This window comes from Microcebus murinus, chromosome 4 (genome assembly GCF_040939455.1).
Source record: "Microcebus murinus isolate Inina chromosome 4, M.murinus_Inina_mat1.0, whole genome shotgun sequence".
NCBI classification, from domain to species: domain Eukaryota; kingdom Metazoa; phylum Chordata; class Mammalia; order Primates; family Cheirogaleidae; genus Microcebus; species Microcebus murinus.
The window spans coordinates 77,825,169-77,847,348 of record NC_134107.1 but is presented as its reverse complement, the minus strand read 5'-3'; the positions used below and the strand labels follow the sequence as shown (position 1 = coordinate 77,847,348).

The 22,180-nt window shown below is 35.4% G+C and overlaps 1 protein-coding gene across 4 annotated transcripts in view; it reads left to right on the top strand.

Annotated features, from left to right (window-relative positions):
- MTMR2 (myotubularin related protein 2) overlaps positions 1-22,056 on the top strand; it is a 102,684-nt gene extending 80,628 nt beyond the window's left edge. For all 4 annotated transcript variants that reach the window (XM_012743903.3, XM_076002452.1, XM_076002453.1 and 1 more), the window contains 6 exons: positions 5,458-5,643; positions 8,292-8,498; positions 13,926-14,018; positions 17,981-18,094; positions 19,840-20,016; positions 20,717-22,056. In XM_012743903.3, the coding sequence (XP_012599357.1) occupies positions 5,458-5,643; positions 8,292-8,498; positions 13,926-14,018; positions 17,981-18,094; positions 19,840-20,016; positions 20,717-20,878 (939 nt within the window). In that variant the 3' untranslated portion in view covers positions 20,879-22,056. The remainder of the gene's footprint in view (positions 1-5,457; positions 5,644-8,291; positions 8,499-13,925; positions 14,019-17,980; positions 18,095-19,839; positions 20,017-20,716) is intronic.
- The last annotated feature ends 124 nt before the right edge of the window (positions 22,057-22,180 follow it).

The window sequence follows — 22,180 nt, the reverse complement described above, 5'->3', positions numbered from 1 at the left end:
ATTACCAAAATGTACCTCCCTAGACTATACTTTAGTCTTACCTTTTAAAATATTATACTTGATGTGCCTTTTAAGTCTCTCTTGATTTATAGTCCTCTCCTTGCCCATCTTTTTCTTTTTCTTATATTTTATCTGTAGAGTTCTCATAGTTTGGATTTTGCTGATTGCATCATGGTATGGTTCAACTTTCTTCTGTCCTAAATTTCCTTCAGATGAATCCAGAGGTTTATTCAGTTCAATCCCTTTGCCAAGGCTGTAGGTGGTACATACAATTCAAGGTTGATTCTCCTTTGTGGCACGTTAGCAGCTATTGATACTCGGTGCCTACGCATGTTAATTCATTGGGAGTTACAAAATGATGATACTCCAATTTCATGATTTCTTTTTTAGCTAATTAGTTGAATTCTTTCTATAAAGAGGTACTTTTTCTTATCTGTCTATATTTTGAATAACCAGCAGTTCAATTCATATAAGAAAGACAGAAGGGCTTGATTCTTTCTCCTTATTTACCAGTTTTCCAAATAATAAGTTTATTTTCTATCATCTCTTAGAGTAACTGATTTTTTTTAAGTAGCATTATGAACATTTAAATGTAATTGACATTTCCTAATCCATAACATTTTTTGAGACAGAGTCTCACTTTGTTGCCCAGGCTAGAGTGAGTGCCATGGCGTCAGCCTAGCTCACAGCAACCTCAAACTCCTGGGCTCAAGCAATCCTGCTGCCTCAGCCTCCCAAGTAGCTGATACTACAGGCATGCGCCACCATGCCTGGCTAATTTTTTCTATATGTATTAGTTGGCCAATTAATTTCTTTCTATTTATAGTAGAGACGGGGTCTCGCTCTTGCTCAGGCTGGTTTTGAACTCCTGACCTCGAGCAATCCACCGCCTCGGCCTCCCAGAGTGCTAGGATTACAGGCGTGAGCCACCGCGCCCAGCCTTTTTTTTTAATGTTAAAAATTATCTCATCTTTGTTCAGAGGAAGTCGTTTCAGGTTGTCTCCTGAGTTCTTTTGACATAACCATAGTATTCTTTGCTGTCTGGTGTGACAGGATGTACAAGATACATTAGGAAATGTATAAGATTTCCTAGACTGGAATAGCCATTTATCTGTGAAGTTCTGGTTTCTACTAATAGGAAATGGTGTTTCAAACCATAATCTGAGTGCTAAGGATGTTCATTTGCTACTGGGATGGTTCTGTTACTAGGTCTTTTCAGTGGACAGTTAGGAAATATTTACATATTTTTAAAGATAGCTGGGCATGGTGGCTCACGCCTATGATCCCAGCTACTCAGGAGGCTGAGGCCAGGAGATTTCTTGACCCTAGGAATTCCAGGCTGCAGTGAGGTATGATCATGCCACTATACTCCATCCTGGGTTACAAAGCATGACCCTGTCTCATAAGAGAGAAAAAAAATGTGTCCCATGAGTTCATAGTGTCTCCTTTCTTCCCCTCTAGCATTACTGGTTCTTCAGGACACAGGTCATGATGAAATTAGTATGTCCCTTAATTAGCCATTTGCTTGATCCCACCACAGTCTGAAATAACAATATTCCCACCACCATCACCGGTATGATTACTAAAAGTTAAATGTTATGTTTTGCATTTGCTCTCTTCATTTCCCCCCATCTTAAAGATTCTTTGTATTATCTCTGCATTGTCAGAGTATATAGCTTTTAGATATTCTCCCTTTTATACACATTCTCTTTCTTCTACCTCTTCTACAAGTAGCTATATATTTTGTGCTCACAACCAATGCAGTCAATTCTTATATGGACGTCCTTCTAGTCATTTTTTTTTTTTTTTTTTTTTTTGGTCTAAAGTTGTTCTGTAGTAAATATTTCAGGAAGGGTTCATGGGAACAACATTCTCCAAAGTACTTGTGTACTGTATAAAGGACACAGAATGGGATATGAATTCATAGCCTTCAGTTAAGTAAAAAAAAAAAGAGAGAGAGAGAGAGAAAAGAAGGACACAGAAGCTTATGTCCTTTATATTTGAAAGTCATTTTCACTGGATATAAAGTCCTTGGCTCATATTTGATTTTCTTGAGTACCTTGAATACATCATTTTGTTTTGGCATAAAGTGTCAAAAACTTTGATGATAAACTAAATATTTTCTTTTCCTTCTAAGTTACTCCTTTTGCCTGAATATCCAAAGGGTTTTCTTTTTTCAGTGCAGTTATTTTGCCAGAGTATGTCTTCATGTTAGGTGTTCTAGGTCTGTATTCTCAGGTATGCATTTCAATTTGTATTAATAATTTTCAATTTTTAAAAAAGATTTCATGAGTATATCCTTTAATTATAGTTCTTAATATTCTGTTTCCTTGTTTTGGCTTCCTTCTTCAGGCATTCCTTTGGTTCTTTCTTACCTATATTGTCATTTGTCACTTTCTCTTAAATCCTTTTTATGTCTTTATATTGTCTTTTTGGTTTTTAAGACTTTACAGCATCTGTTTCTTTTAATTTATTATCTATTGTATTTATTTGCTGTAGTGTTTCTTTTACTTTAGTCTTCATTTCTGAAATGATCTTTTTCTTTTAATTTTTCTCCAATTCTATCCCTTCAATTCTGAGTTTAATTCTAATTTATGTCGGTTTTCATACCTGATTTTATTTTACTTTATTTAATGAATGAATGAATGACAGAGGCTACTTTGTCGCCCTGGCTAGAGTGCAGTGGCATCATCATAGTTCACTGGAATCCCAAACTCCTGGGCTCAGGTGATCCTCCTGCCTCAGCCTCCTGAGTAGCTGTGACTATAGGCGTGTGACACAACACCCCGCTGATTTTCCTATTTTTTGTAGAGCTGAGGTCTCACCCAAACTGATCTTGGAATCCTGACCTCAGGTGATCCTCTCGTCTTGGACTGCCACGTGTTAGGATTACAGGTTGAGCCACTGCACTGGACCTGATCTTATTTTAAATTATCTTTAGCTTGCTTGAAGATAGAAGGCTTCAGTTTTGAGGGGCACTGCCTGTAGGGATCTTATAAATGCTCATTTTCTTATATTTTAGGATAGCTTATATGGGATTTGACCTTGATCTTCTGTTACTCATTTTTAGGTGAAATTAGTTTCTTGATCTTTTAACAGGATGGTTTAATTAGAAACGTGGCACAAAAGTTAGGTGTACTCAGAAATTATAAGAGCTAATCACTGAGCTTCCTCTTTTGTTGTTTTTATGTAATATTAAAATATACTAGAGCTTACCTTCTCATATTTCCTGGCTCCATCCTCTCTTGTACCCTGCACAACACCTATACCTATGCTAAGCCTAACCCTACCTCATCCCTACCCACAGCCACCACCACTTACCCTAACCCCACCCCATCACCCCATCCCTGCCCACGTACATTCTTTATCTGGACCTTCTCTTGTGTTGTCTCTGTTGCCTCTGTCCTGCTCAATTTTGATCCTGCACTTAGAAGAGATCCCTGGTTAGTCAGTTAGGAGAGTTTGCAAGGGTTAGACTGCTTTGGCTCCTTTGCATCTGCTGTAGGCCACCTTTTATACTCATCAACTGTTAGAATGGACAGAACCCCTCCCAGTTTCAGCTGCACTTCTTAGAGTGGTCTCCTGTGCTTTCCTGTAGTTCTAGAAGAAGGCCAAGCACAGAAGCAGAGCAAATACTAAAAATCAAAAGACTCTTGGTGTTCTCCTATTCTTGGATCTGTAATATGTCCTGAACGCTTTCTTCTGCTTTTTCCCATGCACTAATGGCAGGCAGATCTTGTAGCTGTTGGTGGTTTGCCCCACCTGCTGGTATTTTGGGGTTTGATGGAAAACTTTCTTACTTGTTTCAAATGTTTTTTGCATGTTTTGGGGTTTACTGTCTGGTTGCCTTTAAAAAAAAAAATCACCTGTATGGATATACAATCCATTCACCATAAAATGCACTCTTTTAAAGTGTGCATTTCAGTGTTTTTAGTCTGTTCGCAAAGTCATACAACCATCACCACTACCTGATTCCAGAGCATTTTCATCCTGTGTGTTTCCGTGATGGGTTCCGTGTATTTGCTACCACTGATATCTTTCTAGCATTTGTTGCAACAAATTTGAATTGAAAGTCCCTCCACCCCTGACCTGTCCTATTTCCATTCTTCAGAAGTAATCCTTGTTAGCAGGGATCCACTGCAACCCTGTTAATTTTATAACTGCCTGGTGTGAATCCAAACTATTTCCCAGACCCTCAGTGTCAGGAGAGAACTTCTGTTCTGTTAGCAGTCTGTTATTGGTTATGAGTTTGTGAGTTTTGTTGTTTTCAAAGATATGGGTCATATGATCACTTAATTTTACATAACTACATTTGCTAGTCCAGGATTTTCCTAATTTGTTCCTATTAGGGCTCTAAGAGGTGTGTTTTTTTTTTTTTTTTTTGGAGGCAGAGTCTCGCTTTGTTGCCTAGGCTAGAGTGAGTGCCGTGGAGTCAGCCTAGCTCACAGCAACCTCAAACTCCTGGGCTCAAGTGATCCTTCTGCCTCAGCCTCCCAAGTAGCTGGGACTACAGGCATGTGCCACCATGCCCGGCTACTTTTTTCTATATATATTAGTTGGCCAATTAGTTTCTTTCTATTTATGGTAGAGACGGGGTCTCGCTCTTGCTCGGGCTGGTTTCAAACTCCCGACCTCGAGCAATCCGCCGGCCTCGGCCTCCCAGAGAGTTAGGATTACAGGCGTGAGCCACCGCGCCCGGCCAGAGGTGTGATTTTATACATGAGTTAGGTAGGAGATTAGAGAATATTTGGTTCATAAAATATAAAAAAATTAAGTCCAGAAAAATTAGGTTCTCCTTTCTAGCCATATAGCTTATTTTGAATACCAAATATTTCTCATTCTGTTCTGAAGATATAGATTTAAATCTTTGAGAATAGGGATGACAATAGCGTTCTGTGCTTTATTTTGTTCTGTCTTTTTATTTAAAAAGAATCATGTGGTTTAAACTAGAAGCAAGTCATTATGATTGCAAAGATTTATTTTGCAAATATTGAGATTAAAATGAGGTGAAGAGGCAGCCTGGTAAAAAAGCATAAGTGAACCAGATACATGGTCCTTGCACATGGAAATTACAGTCTAGTCATTTTCATAAATATGAAGGGAAGTCTTCTGTAAGAAATTACGTTTGGGTAGGATTTGAAATATGGTCAGGAAAAATTTAGTGCTTTAAAATGTTTAAATACTTTCATATATGTTTCATGTTTAATTTTTATAACAGTCACATAAGAAAGTCAGGGTGAGTGTACATTCCTGTTTTATAATGGAAAGCATGAGGTAGAGAGTGGTTGTGCAATGTCACGCTCAGCCATCCATATTTTCCCATGGTGTTTTCCTAGTCACCAGTAATATGTAGCATCTTTTATGCTATTGGATATTTTATGACACCTTTTAATGGATGTCCACATATAATGGATGTGTATTCATATATGACTTACCATGATGTGTGCCTTTTTCCAGGCAAAGGGTGGAGGTTATGAAAGTGAAGATGCATATCAGAATGCAGAACTAGTTTTTCTGGATATCCATAATATTCATGTGATGAGAGAATCATTACGAAAACTTAAGGAGATTGTATACCCCAACATTGAGGAAAGTCACTGGTTGTCTAACTTGGAATCTACTCACTGGCTAGAACATATTAAGGTGGGTATATGTTACTGTTTCCCAAACAAAGACTGTCTACTCCTTTGTCAATATTAGCTCTTTTCTTACAATGGAAATCATCATGAAGGTACCTTTTAAACAGTGAAAATAGATAAATGCTTTGATAATTAGAATTATTTCTAAATTTTGATGTTTGAATGAATTAGTTTCATATATTATACATATAGGACAATATGAATTGTCCCATCCTATCTGAATTCTATCCATCCTTCAGATCCTAATTCATATTTCTTTTATAATGTCTACTCAGATCATATCTATTTCCATTTGCTCTCAACTCTTTACTTTCTCTTTCCATTTAATCAGGTACTCCCCTTTCATTTATTTGCTTTTGTGTGTCAACAATTGTATATTGCTAACTCGTGGAGACCAGGACTGGATAAATCATATTTCTTTTTGTCCTCTCAGAAGTTAGTTCAGCACTATCTGTGTGAATAGGTACTCAATAAACACTTTGTTGCATGATTTGTGAAGGTAAAACCATCCTGATTAGGGAAATTAGGTAGAGTAGTTGAATGAAGGACACCATTAGAGTGCTAAATCATTTGGAGAGCACTATGTCAATGCTAATTTACCTAACATGCTAATTTAATACTTGTAGCATCATCTATTATTTTAGTTAATATTTATATACATTTCAGATATGGTCTGAATTTCATTAACATAACCTATCAAAATATAGACTTATATAACTACATATATTTATATATTATGAAGTAAAGGGAAATATGATCTTTCATGTTAAGAAGGAGGAGACTTATGCTCACATTAAAATCTCTAAAATTTAGACAAAATTGAAGAGAAGGCCAATAAGAATTATAGACCATTTTTAGCGTTTTTCTTCTAAAAGCTTAGATGTTTGAATATAGCAAAGAATAAACACTACTCAGAGAGTATGTTTATGTGGCCCATTTATTAAATTGTACGGTGTGCAAATGTAAAGCCATAGGACTTGATTTGGAACTAACATAAATTGCTGTTTGCTTCTGAAAACTAAGTAGCCAATTTCACTAGCCGGTATAACATTCTCTCCAAAATGCTAACAGTAACAAAAACATGTTTCCCTAGAGGTATGACATGCAATTTGGCTGGATTAGTTTCCCTCCCCAAGTCCTTATCATATCCACAAAGTTTATACACTCACTCTCTTCAGATCTCTGCTCAAATATCACCTCCTCAGAGAGGTCTTTTGCAACCACTCCATACAAAATAACAGTTCTACCAGTAATCCCTATACCCCTTATGGAGCTTTTTCACTTACTGCCATCAGATATGCCTTATATTTCCTTGTATATTATTTGTATCTAGCTAGCCTTGCTCAAGTAGAATGTAAACTTCATTAAGCAAGTCCTGTGTTCTGTTCACTACTCTAATATTAACAGCACCAGAGCAGTGTCCGTGCCATACATAGTAAGGGACTCCATAAATGCTTATATAGTGAATGAATGAAGATTACTGCTTTGGATATCTCTTTCTGATCAGTCTTAAGTTAGCCTTTGGGTTAGTGATTCTTATGTCTGTATATGCATTTGAATTATGGGTGGAACTTACTTAAAATCAATGAGGATCATTGGGGAATGGCAGAATGAGTCCCGGTACTTTAATGCTTGGAAATGACCCTGATACATAGTCAAGGTTGAGATTGCTTCAGAGTACCCCATTTCTGAAATATACCAACAGTTATGATCAAAGAGGGGTTATCATGAGGTTTCTAATGAAATCTTATGATTTCATTAGATTTCACTAGATTAGCCTAGTAAATCTACTTTATTTCATTCTCATCTATTTGTGTGGAACTATACTGTTCTTTAAGTACAATATTAGGATATGACCATTGCAGAGAAGAGTGGGGCTATGCTGTCCATCTTTAAAAATATTATACTTTTCTGTTTCTTTTTTGGTTATATATGATTCTGTTTAGTTTTTACTCAAGATCAATTTCAGAAAAGGTAAGTTATTTCACAAAAGGTTTCTGCATATTAAAAAAATAAGAGCTTAAGTTATTTGAGATACCTGTGAAATTGACATGCTAATATTATTCTGATGAGAATTTTCATGCATACTGTTAAAGTAGCTTACCCTAAAGTTTACATTGTACTTGCTGTGTGCTATGTGACGTATACAAATCTTCAGTGAAAACAATAAAATAAATGCTATACAATATTTTAAGAGAGATCCAGTTTTATTTCTTTCAGAGATTTATTCTAATTTGGTTAGGTAAGCATTGTTTTAAATAATAGAAAGATAAGGTTTCAGTTGCCTTATCAATTATTTTTATTTAAATAGATGATGGAATAATTGATGATTCTTAAAAGCAGATCTCTTTAGAACATAATTCTTCTAACAGAAATCTTACACTACTGATTTGGTTAGCACCCAAAGGTACCTTTCATTTGGATATTTCATGGTGTAAATTAATAGGACTCAGCATTTATGAAATCTATCTAGTTTTGAAAACAAAATGGTATATATCTTCTACCTTTTACAAAAATTTTTAGGAAGGGACAAATGTTTTTTTCTCCCCATGTTATTGAGACAGTCATCCCTAACAAAAGTATAGTGATAAATTTTGTAAGGGAATATTTAATTTTTTAAAAAATTTCATTGAAAAAAAATCTGTTTTCCAGCTTATTCTTGCAGGGGCTCTTAGGATTGCTGACAAGGTAGAGTCAGGAAAGACATCGGTGGTAGTACATTGCAGTGATGGTTGGGATCGCACAGCTCAGCTAACTTCCCTTGCCATGCTCATGTTGGATGGATACTATCGAACTCTCCGAGGATTTGAAGTCCTTGTGGAGAAAGAATGGTTAAGTTTTGGACATCGATTTCAACTAGTGAGTAAATAACCTTGACTCTTAATATGTCACATGCATTTTATGCAAAGGATGTGAGAATGCCTTTTTCTTTCATAAGGTAATTTATCTGAACTTGATCATTTATCTAGAGGGGTAAACTTCTCATGAGAACTTTGTTTTAGAAAGCATTAGGATACCCTAATGTGACTTTGTAGTCTGTCTGCAGCCAGAGCTAGCTATTTTTCAGGCATCTGACCCAGTCTCTTCTGTGCTGTCTACCAGGAAATATCAGATAGCATTCAGTGATGTCTATAGGTGTTTCTACCTCCAAATGACAGTTCAAGATTAGTATGATGGCTATGGAATCATAAGGCACTTCTAGCTTTTCCTGTGGACTTACAAAAAGACAAGAATGGCTTAATTATTATTCCTAATGTAACAATATAAAGTATCAGTGCTCACAAAGAATCAAGATCTAAAAAATAAATCAGGATGGGAGTAAAAGAAAAATAGAGTGAAAATAAAAGTTTAGTTCAGAGTTGGGAATAAAACATAGCTTTTCTATTATGCTTCTTAAGGAATTGAAACTAAAATGACCATATGTATGGTAAGTGTTGCGGATAGTTTTATGCAAATGACAAATTTTTGAGTCCTCTGTATGGTTCAAAATTTATTTTGATGTTACCAAATTTCAGAATTGGAAGGACCTAAGAATCTAGGCATTCATTGTTACTTGAATGTCTTCTGTGGTGCCCCTATCAAAGGATGGTTTACTTTCTCCATTATCTCCTCCATAAATAAGCAACACATCCCTTCCTGACGCTATCCAGTCTCACTGTAGAAAGTCTACCTACTAGAAATCTTCCTCATAGTGAACTGATATTTCCTTCCCATTGTACCACATTCTCTTCCTTTGTAAACATGAAGAACAAATATGACTCCTTATTCAAATCAGAAAGCCCTTCAACTATTTGAAAGTAGCTGACTACCCAAGTCACCTGTAAGGTTCAGTTCTTCAAATTGAACATCCTTATTCTTCATTCTTTTCTCATCCTAATCTCACCATTCCAGTTGTCCTCTAGACTTTGTTCATGACTTTCTGCAAGCGTTGTGCCCAGACCTAATCGCAGTTCCTTAGAGGAATGGGGATATTATGTCCCTTTTAAAAGATACTACACTTTTGCCTGTGCTGTCTGATTATGTCATACTTTGGCTTCATGGAGTGTTTAATTAAACATTCAAGTGGTTTTCAGCTGTGCTTCTGCTAACACTAAATTGAGAATCAGAAAACTCGGGAACAGTGACCTTGTGGGCCTTGGTCTTCTCATCTGTTGTCCATATGTTATAATCATATAATTTAAAGTAAGGAGTAGGAATAATTTCCCAGCAAGGAGAAATGGGGGAGCAAATTGTCTGGTTGCCAAGGAGCAATGAACGTGGCAAGAGTAGAGTTGAAGGGGAGGGGACAATTTGGAGAATCACATAGAGGGGAGCCAGATGGAGGCCTCGAAGCCACTGAGAGTTTGGATTCTGTGCAGACATTTTCCTAGGTTAGTTGAAAGACTTTCTGAAAGGTGTTTGCCCAGATGCTGTCCCTAGTGTTAACCTTTAGTATCCAATAGTTACCAGAGCACACTAGCAGTGTTTATAAATACAGTCATCCTTTGGTATATGCAGGTGATTGGTTCCAGGACCCTCTGTGTATATACCAAAGTATGCACTTACTAAAGTCCCATGTGTCCTGAGGAACCTGCCTATAGGCAAGTCAGCCCTCTGTACACACGGGTTTCTGCATCCTGCATTTGATTGAAAAAACTCCATTATTCTGTCTTCTTTTGAAAAGTTTCTGTTCATGTCCTTTGTCCATTTTTTGATGAGGTTGTTTGATTTTTTTTGGCTGATTTTCCTGAGTTTTAAATAGATTCTAGTTATCAGCCCTTTATCAGATGTGTAGCTTGCGAAAATTTTTTCCCATTCTGTGGGTTGTCTGTTTGCTCTCTTGATAGTTTCTTTGGCTGTGGAGAAGCTTTTTAATTTGATCAGGTCCCATTTGTTTATTTTTGTTGCTGCTGTGATTGCCTTTGGGGTCTTCTTCATAAATTCTTTGCCTATATCGATGTCTAGAAGAGTATTTCCAACATTTTCCTCTAGGATTCTAATAGTTTCACACCTGAGGTTCAAGTCTATTACCTAGCGTGGTTGATTTTTGTGAGAGGTGAAAGGTGTGTGTCTTGTTTCAGTCTTCTACATGTGGCTATCCGGTTTTTCCAGCACCATTTATTGAATAAGGATTCTTTCCCCCAGTGAGTAATGGCCAACAAACATATGAAAAAATGCTCAACATCTCTAATCATCAGGGAAATCCAAATCAAAACCACAATGAGATATCACTTAACTCCAGTGAGAATGGACTTTATCACAATAAATGCTGGCATGGATGCGGAGAGATAGGAACACTCCTACACTGCTGGTGGGACTGCAAACTAGTTCAACCTGTGTGGAAAGCAATATGGAGATACCTCAAAGCAATACAAGTAGATCTATTTGATCTAGCAGTTCCACTACTGGGCATCTACCCAAAAGATCAAAAGTCACTTTATGAAAAAGATACCTGCACTCGAATGTTTGTAGCAGCACAATTCACAATTGCAAAGATGTAGAAACAACCCAAGTGCCCACCAATTCATGAGTGGATTAATAAAATGTGGTATATGTATACCATGGAGTACTATTTAGCTTTAAGAAACAATGGTGATATAGCACATCTTGTATATTCCTGGATAGAGCTGGAACCCATTCTACTAAGTGGTATCTCAAGAATGGAAAAACAAGCACCACATGTACTCACCAGCAAATTGGTATTAACAGATCAACACCTAAGTGGACATATAGGAATAATATTTATTGGGTGTTGAGCAGGTAGGAGGGGGGAGGAAGGAATGGGTATATACAAACACAATGAGTAAGATGTGCAATGTTTGGGGGATGGACACACTTGAAGCTCTGACTCGAGGGGGGAGGGGGGCATGGGCAATAAATATATGTAACCTTAACACTTGTACCCCCATAATACGCTAAAATAAAAAAAAAATCCACATATAAGTGGTCACGTGCAGTTAAAACTGTGTTGTTCAAGGGTCAACTGTAACATGAAAGGAACAGACATCTAAAGTTAGTCTCCTCTTTTGAATTTGAACTATTAAATAAATTGGTATCTATTTAGATGACTCACATTTTTCAGTTCTCTATATTATGTACTTGTCACAAAAAGACCATTTAAAACAAACTTTCTTCAAAGAATGAAACTTCAGACAGCCAAAGCTACATATGTTCATATAAATATGTTCAAAATCATACATGTTTTGGGCTGTTTGAAATTGCTATGGATCCCAAAACTACTAACTCTGGTTACCTATTCCATTTTTTTCCCTAGTTGTATTCTGAAAGCAGAATTTTGACAATTAAAGGACATCTAGTCAAGAGGTTATGCTCACATGGTTAACACAGAGTAATGATTCTCAAAGTTTTTGGTTTCAGGACTCCCTTACACTGTTAACAATTAATGATGACTCTAAAGAGCTTTGTTTATATGAATTTTATCTATCAGTATTTACCACATTAGAAATTATATTTAAAGAATATTTTTTAATTTGAGAAAATAATAAATCTATTATAAATATTCTAATGAAAAATAATTATATTTTCTAAAACAAAATAAGGATTAGTGAGATGATTGGCATTGTTTTTACATTTTTTGCAAATTTCTTTAATGAGTTGGCTTAGTGATAGGTGAATATATATCCACTTTTTCATTCAGTCTTTTAGACATGTTCTGTTGTTTTAAGTATATGAGGAAAATCTGACCACACACAGATATTTAAGTGGAAAAACAAAATATTTTAATAGCTTTTTCAGGGAACTGTGGATATTCTTCTTTGATACTATGCCAAAACTTGACAAATAGTAGTTTCTTATAGATTAGAGTTAATATGGAATCCAAAATCAAATCTATGAGTTTTTTGTTTATTTCACTAAATTTCATTGGTTTCTCTTGCACATTGAATAGATCTTTTACCTATGCATGATTGATTGTGCAACATCATGTATTTGGTTATTTGGAAAGTATCAGCTTACTGAGTTATGTAGATCTTCTAAATGTTAATATATTTCACTATATAATATTATAAGATCACATTTAATCACCGATTTTTACCAGGAAAATCTTCAAGTATTGTCAAGCTCATTGTGTTGGGTAAAATTCCAAAAATGGAATTTTTACCCACCCAAAAGCTTGAGTCTTATGATCGAAAACAAATACCATCAGTTGTTTTCCTTAAGATAATATATCCACTTTGTACATTTTCAAAAAAATGTATACAAGTCTTATTAGCCATAGTTCATATATCAATTGTTCTTTTCAGTAAAAATGATATTCCATGAAAAAGTAGTATTTCCTACAATCCTATGTCAATATGCAGCAGAAACACATTATTGCATATTTCCTATTTTATCACAGAGGATATTAAAAATAGCTACTAGGGGAGTGAGATTTAATTTAATAAAATGTTTTGAAGTGCTTCATCAAGCACACTGGCATAAGCGACATTGACTTTTTCTTTCATGTAACTGCATGTGTCTGGCAGGGCAGAATAACTACTAGAGCAGTTTGATACCATTGCCTTGCTTGAGTCCTACTAAGGCACCAGAAGTTTTATCCTTCATCACTTCTGCACCATTAGTGCAAATGCCAACATACTGTAAAAGGCTAATATCTTCTGAAAATCTTATGAAAATACTTTTGATCTGACAGCCCCTGGAACCACACTGTGACCACATATTTATAATCCCTGCTTTGGGGTAAGCAGCAGGGTTGTGTTTCAGTCATCTGGGTCAAAGGTCCTCAGTGGAGAAAAGAACTGAGAAACTGCTTGGGTGACTGCATGCTTGGAGGGCAAATGTCCAGCATTTTTGAAAGGTTCTCTAAGATTTGTGCTAATGTTGCTCCTCCTAATGAAGACATATTTAGAGCTAAATGGGATGGCATACCTTTCACTCGCTAAACAAAGTATTAACAGAGAAGTATGCTTTCCAAGGCCAGTGTATAAGTAACTATTATTTACCAGAGGGAAATTAAATCTCCAGGATAAAAATCTGGGCTGAGATTGACTGCTCCTATCTTCCATTAGCAACCTTTTAAGATCTGAGTTTCATTTATTAAACAAAGTGATAAGCCCTACTATACTCATCTCATGTCAGAAAAAATCTGGTAGTTTGTACATCAAAATGTTAATAGAGGTTTCTGCTTGATAGGATTATGGGTGATTTCTACTTCCCTTGTAAGCTCTATAAAAAAATTTTCTGAAAGTTTGTAGAATATTGACCAATTATTTTTATTGAAAAATTATTTCCATTAAAAACTGAAAAATCCCACAAAGCTCATATAATATTTCACTGTCTTTGCCTCAGAGAGTTGGCCACGGAGATAAGAACCATGCAGATGCAGACAGATCACCTGTTTTTCTTCAGTTTATTGACTGTGTCTGGCAAATGACAAGACAGGTAACTTATCTGGGATTATTTATTCTTATCTCTTTTAAACTGTCCAGTTAGCATTGGGAGAGGTGGTCACTTATTATCCTATAGTTTGTGTAAAATGGAAATTCTTATATTAATAGTTTCCAGGTAAGAACTATTGTCATATTATAAATTAAATTAAAGCCTTATTATTTAGGGGCAGTATTAAACACTTGACAATTTGATCTTATTAGCATTTCAACAAGTAGCATTGATAACCGCTAGAAGTTATTTTGTGCTCTTTTGAATAAATAGTGTTAAACACCGATAGAGTTACCCAAAAGCTCATCTATACCTTTCTAAGGGAGGTGAAGAAATAAGCTAGGTAACTCAAACAAAATAAAATCCTACATTAAGTAATTTTAATTATTTTAAGGGAAAAATGTGTTTAAAGGGAAATTATAACAAAGTAGGTATGTCATAGATTCAGTTCTGTCTTTAGGCATAGATAGGGCTATTACATATTTTAGATCTAACAACTTTGTAACAAATCAGATTTATTTGAAATATTAATGTAAATGGATTTAATTTTTTGGGAAGATACCAGAGGAGACTGAAAAAAATACATTTATTATGAGATCACTTCACTAATAAGGGAAGGAATCATTGTGTTAAAAATATGTTTAATTTTAACTCAAGAAAAATCACCTCAAAACCCAAGAGTTGAATGCAGCTTATTGGTGTTGTTTATTCATCCAAGGATTTATTGGACCTCAAACGACTAGAGTCTGAATTGTTTTTACTTAAATTTCCACGTGAATTTAAAGTAGGGCAGGTGCTGGCTCTGTTTGGCTTCAGGATCATATTTTATTTAGGAGCGTATTTTAGCTTTAATAAGATACTACTTTATTAAAAGAAAATGAATGGTGATCCTCAGGTGAAATATATTAATTATATATTTAATAGTTTTTCCCCCTCATAAGCAGTTCAACTTGTGGTTTATTTTGAACCTGCTGGCTTAAATGAAGCATTGTATGTAGATATGACTGCAATATGATGAGGCTGGTATTTTAACATACATACTGAAAAGGTGTATACGATTCAGTGTGGTACTGCTTTCCAGTGTGAATACCTTGACAGGGCAGTGTGTTTGAATCTAATAGTTCTGGTATGTTTGTTAGGAAAAAAAAGATTTTTTCTTCAGTCACATTTTCCAATCTCTTGCAAAGACTACATAATGGTCTTATGGCCATACCACTCTGAACATGCCTGATATCACCTGATCTTGGAAGATAAGCAGGGTTGGCCCTGGTTAGTTTTTGGATGGGAGAAGAGTACATATTAAATAATGCATTTATTCCTCAATAATACTGTTAACTCTATATGCTATATATCTAAAAACATTTTAACCCTAATTTTAAGCCTATTACTAAAACTCTATTTTATGCATGTTATAGTTAATGTTTTTCTGTATATTTTCTTCTAGAACATAAACCATGTTAGCTATTCATAATGTTTATTAGCAATCATCAGTTTTATAAATAATTGAATACTAGTACAAAGACTTACATAGCATATTTCTCAAAATAGGACCAATCTTCTTGTAACTAGCCAAATTCTATGCCTCTCCCCCTCCTTCCATCCTCATCTCCATCCCCTCAGTCCTGGGATCAGGAAGCAGTCATTGAAGGGCCCTTCAGATTTTAAACAATAAAGAAAACAAAGTATTCCTCTTCTTAGGATTTTAAAAGCAACAGCAGCAGTTAATGATCTGCTATTTTAGTTTCATTGTGGGAAATGCCTACTGATTAAGCTGTCTTCTCACAATTGAGCTAATAGTTTTACCAAGAAGATGAAAAACTAATCGCAGGCTTACATCCTTGGGATTGCTATTTAATGGATTCAGGATGCACTCATATTTGGCTAATAATAAGGCTGTTAATAGTGTGAACAAATACAGGAGATGAGATTTTTTTTTTTAAATGAATGAAGGAATGAATGTTGGCAATGCTCGATCACCTGCTTCATTCAGCTTCACAGCCACAAAAATTATTCAAGGCCTACTAATTGCCCTTTAGTATTAGGACATTAAGTGTGAAATGTCTGATTTCAAATCAGAAGTGTAATTTATTATATATCAAACAAGAAGCAGTACAATTAATCAAAGTATGTGCCTAAACTGTCAACACAGTTTTGCCATCTTCACAGTAGCTTGTTTATGCCAGCAGCGAGGAAGCCTGGAGAGCAAGTGGTGATGAAATCGCGAAAGGCATTTTCCACAGCTTGTTGAGAACTGAGTATTTTTTCTTGCAAGAAGTAGTTCAAAGCCTGGAAGGAAGTGGTAGTCAGTTGGTGCAAGGTCTGTTGAATACGGTAGATGACAGGGGGTTTCCAAGTCCAGCCTCAGTATTTTGAGCAGAGTTGTCTGTGCAACAAGTGGTCTGGCATTGTCTTGCAAGGGGATTGGCCTGTCTCTATTGACCAATCTCAGCTGCTTAATTGCAAGCATCCCCATCATTTCATCCAATTGGTTACAGTAGACATCCACTATAACTGATTGACCACATTTCATGAAGCTGTAGTATATAATACCAGTGCTGGACCACCAGACACCATTAGCTTTTTTTGATGAATATTTGGTTTTGGACTGTTTTGGCACTTCATCTTTATCCAACCATTGTGCCGAATGCTTATAATTGTCAAGAAGAATCCATGTTTCACCACATGTATAAATACAGTGTGGAAATGATTCGCCTTTATGTAGTGACAACAGAGAAGGGCAAGCTTCGAGATGATCTCTCTTCTGACACTCATTTAATTCATGTGTAACCCACTTATCCAGCTTCTTTACCTTGCCAGTTGGTTTCAAATGGTCCAATATCCTTGGAATAGTAACGTCAAACCTTGCTGCTAATTTACAATGTGTAGGTTGAGATGGATTCGCTTCTACTACAGTTTCTAGCTCATCATTATCCACCTTGGTCTCAGGCCACCACCCAAGTGACTCATTTTCAAGATTAAAATCATTAGAACAGAACTTCTCAAACCATTGACATAGGTGGTGTTTATTAACCACATCCTTCCCAAACACTTCGTTGATATTTCGAGCTGTCTTTGCAGCATTGGTTCCACAACAGAACTCATATTGAAAATAGCACGTTTTTGACTTATCCATGGTTTCACAAAAATTATTCTAAAAAAAATTTGAAAGATAATCACAAGCCAAACTGCATGTTTGAAAGACTGAGAATGTACCTTCACAATACAATCCAGAAGTGTCAAAGTGAAATGTCAGAGATATCAACTGGTAGTACTTAAGGAAATTGGACATTTCATACTCAATAACCTCATATTTGAGAAATCTCCCATGTTACCCTGCCCATAGCTTCCTAATATTTAAGAACCTTCAAGGCAAAGTTGTTTTCATCCCTATCTTTTTTGCATGCTGTTTATATAGTTTTCCTCCACTATATAGGTAGGGATCTTTCTAGGAAATAAAAACTCAGAAACAATGTATATTTTCTCAATCTGCAATCCAAACATTCATAGCATTTCTTTCACACATAGCCCTCTAATTGGTACAGTCTTACCTAGAAGCTTACGAATAATGTTGAAATGTTAAATAAATAGGATGGATTAAAGTAAACCTTTTAACTTTCTGTGGTCTCTAGTTCTTCATTTCACAGTCCTCCAAAATTGTGTTGTTTAAAACTAAGATATCCAGTTAAGCCCTTAGTTAGGTTTGAAGAAAGGGTGAATTTTCTTTATGTTAGAAAGATGCTGCCAAAGTAGTAGATTACAAAGGAGTCTGGTTTGATTAGATGTTCCTTGAGAAGTAGGCTGACTTGTTGAAGACTTAGATAATGCCATAATGGCTTGGAATCATATAATTTTGTACTATGTTTAACTTAATTTTAAATACTATTACAAAGGATCTACCCATGACAAAGATGAATATACTTAAAAAAAATGTTTACTTTTGTGTGTCTGTGGTGTTCAATTTGCAGTTTCCTACCGCATTTGAATTCAATGAATATTTTCTCATTACCATTTTGGACCACCTATACAGCTGTTTATTTGGAACATTCCTCTGTAACAGTGAACAACAGAGAGGAAAAGAGGTAAAATTTCCCTCTTCTACCCCCACTATGTACTTTTCCCTCTAGGTACACACTCAGTGATAGATTTCACTGTTCTTCTAGGTGACTTCTTGAGGTCATAATTTATCTTATATGCTGTAATATGATTACTTCCTTCCACCTGATCTATTTTAGAATATCTCTGTCACAAGCTGCCCATTGAGTTACGGGTAGGAAGTAGTGTTCTACTAAAGAGAACTGAAGTATGTGAAATAGGAGTACCAGTGTACCAGTTTTTCTGTGCAGGTTGGAAATCTTTCAAAATAGATGCAGAAAAGATAATTAGCAGAAAACATACATTTGAATGAATGGGCAGCTCAAATTCCCATATAATAGTCTCCATACATATGAGACATTTGAGATTAACTTTTTAGGTTTTTTAAATTATAATACTGTAAAAAATTCAAACACTGAAAAGATACTCCATAGAAAGTTAAAATTTTTCATTACCCTACTCCCCAGAGAGATCACTGTTAAGTGGGGTTGGTATTATTAAGAAGAAACGGTATAAGGATTACATTTCAAGTTTTACTTCTATCTTTCTCAAAATACATCTATTCTATATATGAACATCTTTATCATCTTGGTGTTTCTCTCTGCGTCAACTTTTATTCTTAAAAAAAAGTGGTTATAAAGTAGTTTATACTTTTTATAAAAACATAGTGGGAAAAGGTGCCTGCACTGAAGCCCAGCTGCTGGGTTCAAATCTTGGATCTATCACTTACTGTGTAACTCTGGGCAAGTTAATTTCTGCTTCTGTAAAATAGGAATAATAATACTTATTGTGAAGATTGATTAAACCATACAAAATACCACAAGAACTGCTACATAGTAAGTGCCTAGACTTCCTTGAAGGCAGGTATTGTTTTTTAAGTTCACTCATCTTTAGTGTCTATGCAATAAATATTTTCAAGCATAGCAGGCATTTAATAATTTATACAATGTTAGTTGACTAAGAATAGCATAACTAAGTTCCAAAGATACTTTCCTCTTTTCAGAGCCTTGGAAAGATTCACTGTATTTTGATTAAATTTTTTTTACTGATATAATTTGCATACCATAAAATCCACTTTTAAAGTTCAGAGTTTAGTGGTTTTTATATAACTACAGAGTTGTGCAACCATCACCATTATTGAGTTTCAGAATGTTTCATCACCCCAAAAGACCTGTTAGTAGTCACTCCCCATTCTTTCTTCCTCTCAGCCTCTGGAAGACACTAATCTTTTTTTCCCTATGGATTTGCCTCTTGTGGACATTTCATATACATGGACACATTCTGTATGTGACCTATGTGTCTGGGTTCCTTTCATTTAGTGTTTTCAGAATTCATGAGGTTGTATTATTTTTATATGGCTGAGTAATATTCTATTATGTGAGTATTTTATTCATTAGTTGATGGATTTTTGGGTTGTTTCCACTTTTTGGCTATTATGAATAAATGGCACTTTGATTATCTATGAAAAAGATTTTGTATAGACATATGTTTTCAGTTCTGCTGGATATAAACCTAGGAGTGGGATTGCTGGGTCATATGGTAACTATGTTTAACTCTTTGAGGAACTGCAGACTGTTTTCTAATATCCTCTGATTGGGGTTTATCACTAAAGTCTCCAAGAACATTCTCTCTAAAGAGATTTTAATGACCACAAAATACCTCTTTACAAATGTTGTCTAATATATGAATGGCTTATGTAGTGGAGTCTTTACCTATTTTCTTCTTCTTATAGAATCTTCCTAAAAGGACTGTGTCACTGTGGTCTTACATAAATAGTCAGCAAGAAGACTTCACTAATCCTCTCTATGGGAGCTATTCCAATCATGTCCTTTATCCAGTAGCCAGCATGCGCCACCTAGAGCTCTGGGTGGGATATTACATAAGGTGGAATCCACGGATGAAACCACAGGTATGCACGCTGCAATATACAATGGGAGTTTTCATTCACAAAGTACAACTTTATTAGATCTTCTGTAAAGCAACTGGAAAAATTATCTGTGCATATTTAAAGCTTTCTCCTATACCAAATAATAGCTATAGTTGTATAGTAGAAAAAACACTATACTGGGCTAAGGTAATCACTATCTCTGACTCTTATCTTGATTTTTTTTGTGTGTGACTTTGATCAAATTGCTTCTCTGCTTTGTCTCTTCTTCCTCCTCTCTCTGGATTGCTTTTAGGGGTAGTGTTATAGTAAAGTTGAAGAAAACAGCTTTAGGAAAGTAAAAAGCCTAGCAAAATTCTAGTCCATTATGAATATATTATGGAATATTTACTACTTAGAACTGTTAAAGATTAAAAGTCTATAACTAAATGATTGGGAATCTTTTGAGGACTGTCTTGTTCATTAGTTGTTTTATTTGGAAAAGTACTGGTTTCAGGAGCATCTCTTCAGAGTATTCTCTGGAAATACTTGGGGGCACTGGGAAAGCCAGTGAAAGAACAGTAGTGTCATCAGTGGTGTCAGTGGTCCCTGAACTTAATTTCTGGGTTGGAAAGGTAGGATTGGTCCCAATGGCTAAAACACATACTGCAACATTTAGGGAATGACCTGACCTCGAGTTTGGTTAGGATTGCGTGGTTGAATAATTTTATGTTTGCTTTTGTAGGAACCTATTCACAGCAGATATAAAGAACTTCTTGCTAAACGAGCAGAACTTCAGAAGAAAGTAGAGGAACTACAGAGAGAGATTTCCAACCGATCGACCTCATCCTCAGAGAGAGCTGGCTCTCCTGCACAGTGTGTCACTCCTGTCCAAACTGTTGTATGAAGGACTATTAGATCAGGGGCATCACTGCTATGAACTCTTGATTACAGTGGCAGCTTTATGAGTAGAAAGCCTTCCAAAACCCATCTCTGAGAGAAAGTTCAGACGCTTTATTTATTTTAAATCTCTCTAGGATGTGTTTACAACTGTGGCAGTGCAGGTGGCTTAAATGAAATAATTCCATATGTAATTACATGATTATGACACTAATCTTATAAGTCACTCAAAGAATATTAAAATACTTCAATTCTGAATCCAGTGGGATTAAGTTTCTAATATTAAAAGAAAAACACTGTCTTACAAATTTCGGCATGTTGTAAGATAAAAACACAAACACTTTAGAAATATACCTTTTGATGGGAGAAAGCTGAAATTCTGTGGCATCATATATATTGGGCCTTGATGTCATGACATATCAGAATCATTTGGTAGCCCTTTCTCCATCATAGGTTTTTCTTTTTTGTAGTAAATTATTCACCTTGATCACTTTTCACCTTCCATATTCTTCATATAGTGAAAGGCAAAGTTGATGATACTATGGTGTAGTAGTAGTTGAAAATTATTGCTGTAATTATTATATATTTATTTAAGATGTATTAGATAGCTGTTCCAAAATGATGCCTTATAGATGTGTTTGGGGGAAGATGAATGGGATAAAGTGGTGGCCATTCAGGAGTTCAAAGAATTCCACAGCCTTCAATTAGCTTCCATTTGCTCCACTACTAGAAACATCATGGGAGATATTTTAAAAACATGTACCCTACTTTATTTTACTTATTTTTTGTGTGTCCAAACATACAGAAGCTAATTGGCAAGTTTTTAAGCAATTTAAAAATCTTACTAGGGCTGACTTTTCCTGAAGGCTAATATAAATAACTTATGGAGAGAAGTACTATGTTCAAATTTTACATTAAATATATTTTCCTTTGCAAATTCTGTAATTCCACTGAATGATTAAGTCTACCAAAGAACATACTACATGTAAAAGATGTATTACAATCTCAATGCCAGTAAAAGAAATCTTGCTACATTGTTGGCCTGCTACAAGTCAAAGTTCTGTACTGGTATAAACATTTGACTCCCTGATGTATATTTTACTCTATATAAGAGCCATATGTAATGTACTGTAACAAAGGAGCTTCTTGTCCCTTGGTCTTTTAATTAAAAGAAATTTCAACTGACTTCCAAGTTTGGGTTTTATTTATTTATTTATTTATTTTGCATAAATGTTATTTGGAAATGTTTTGAGGAGTACACACCTCAAATGGAAGTGTTCAATATGAATCTATTTTTTCTCTAACACCC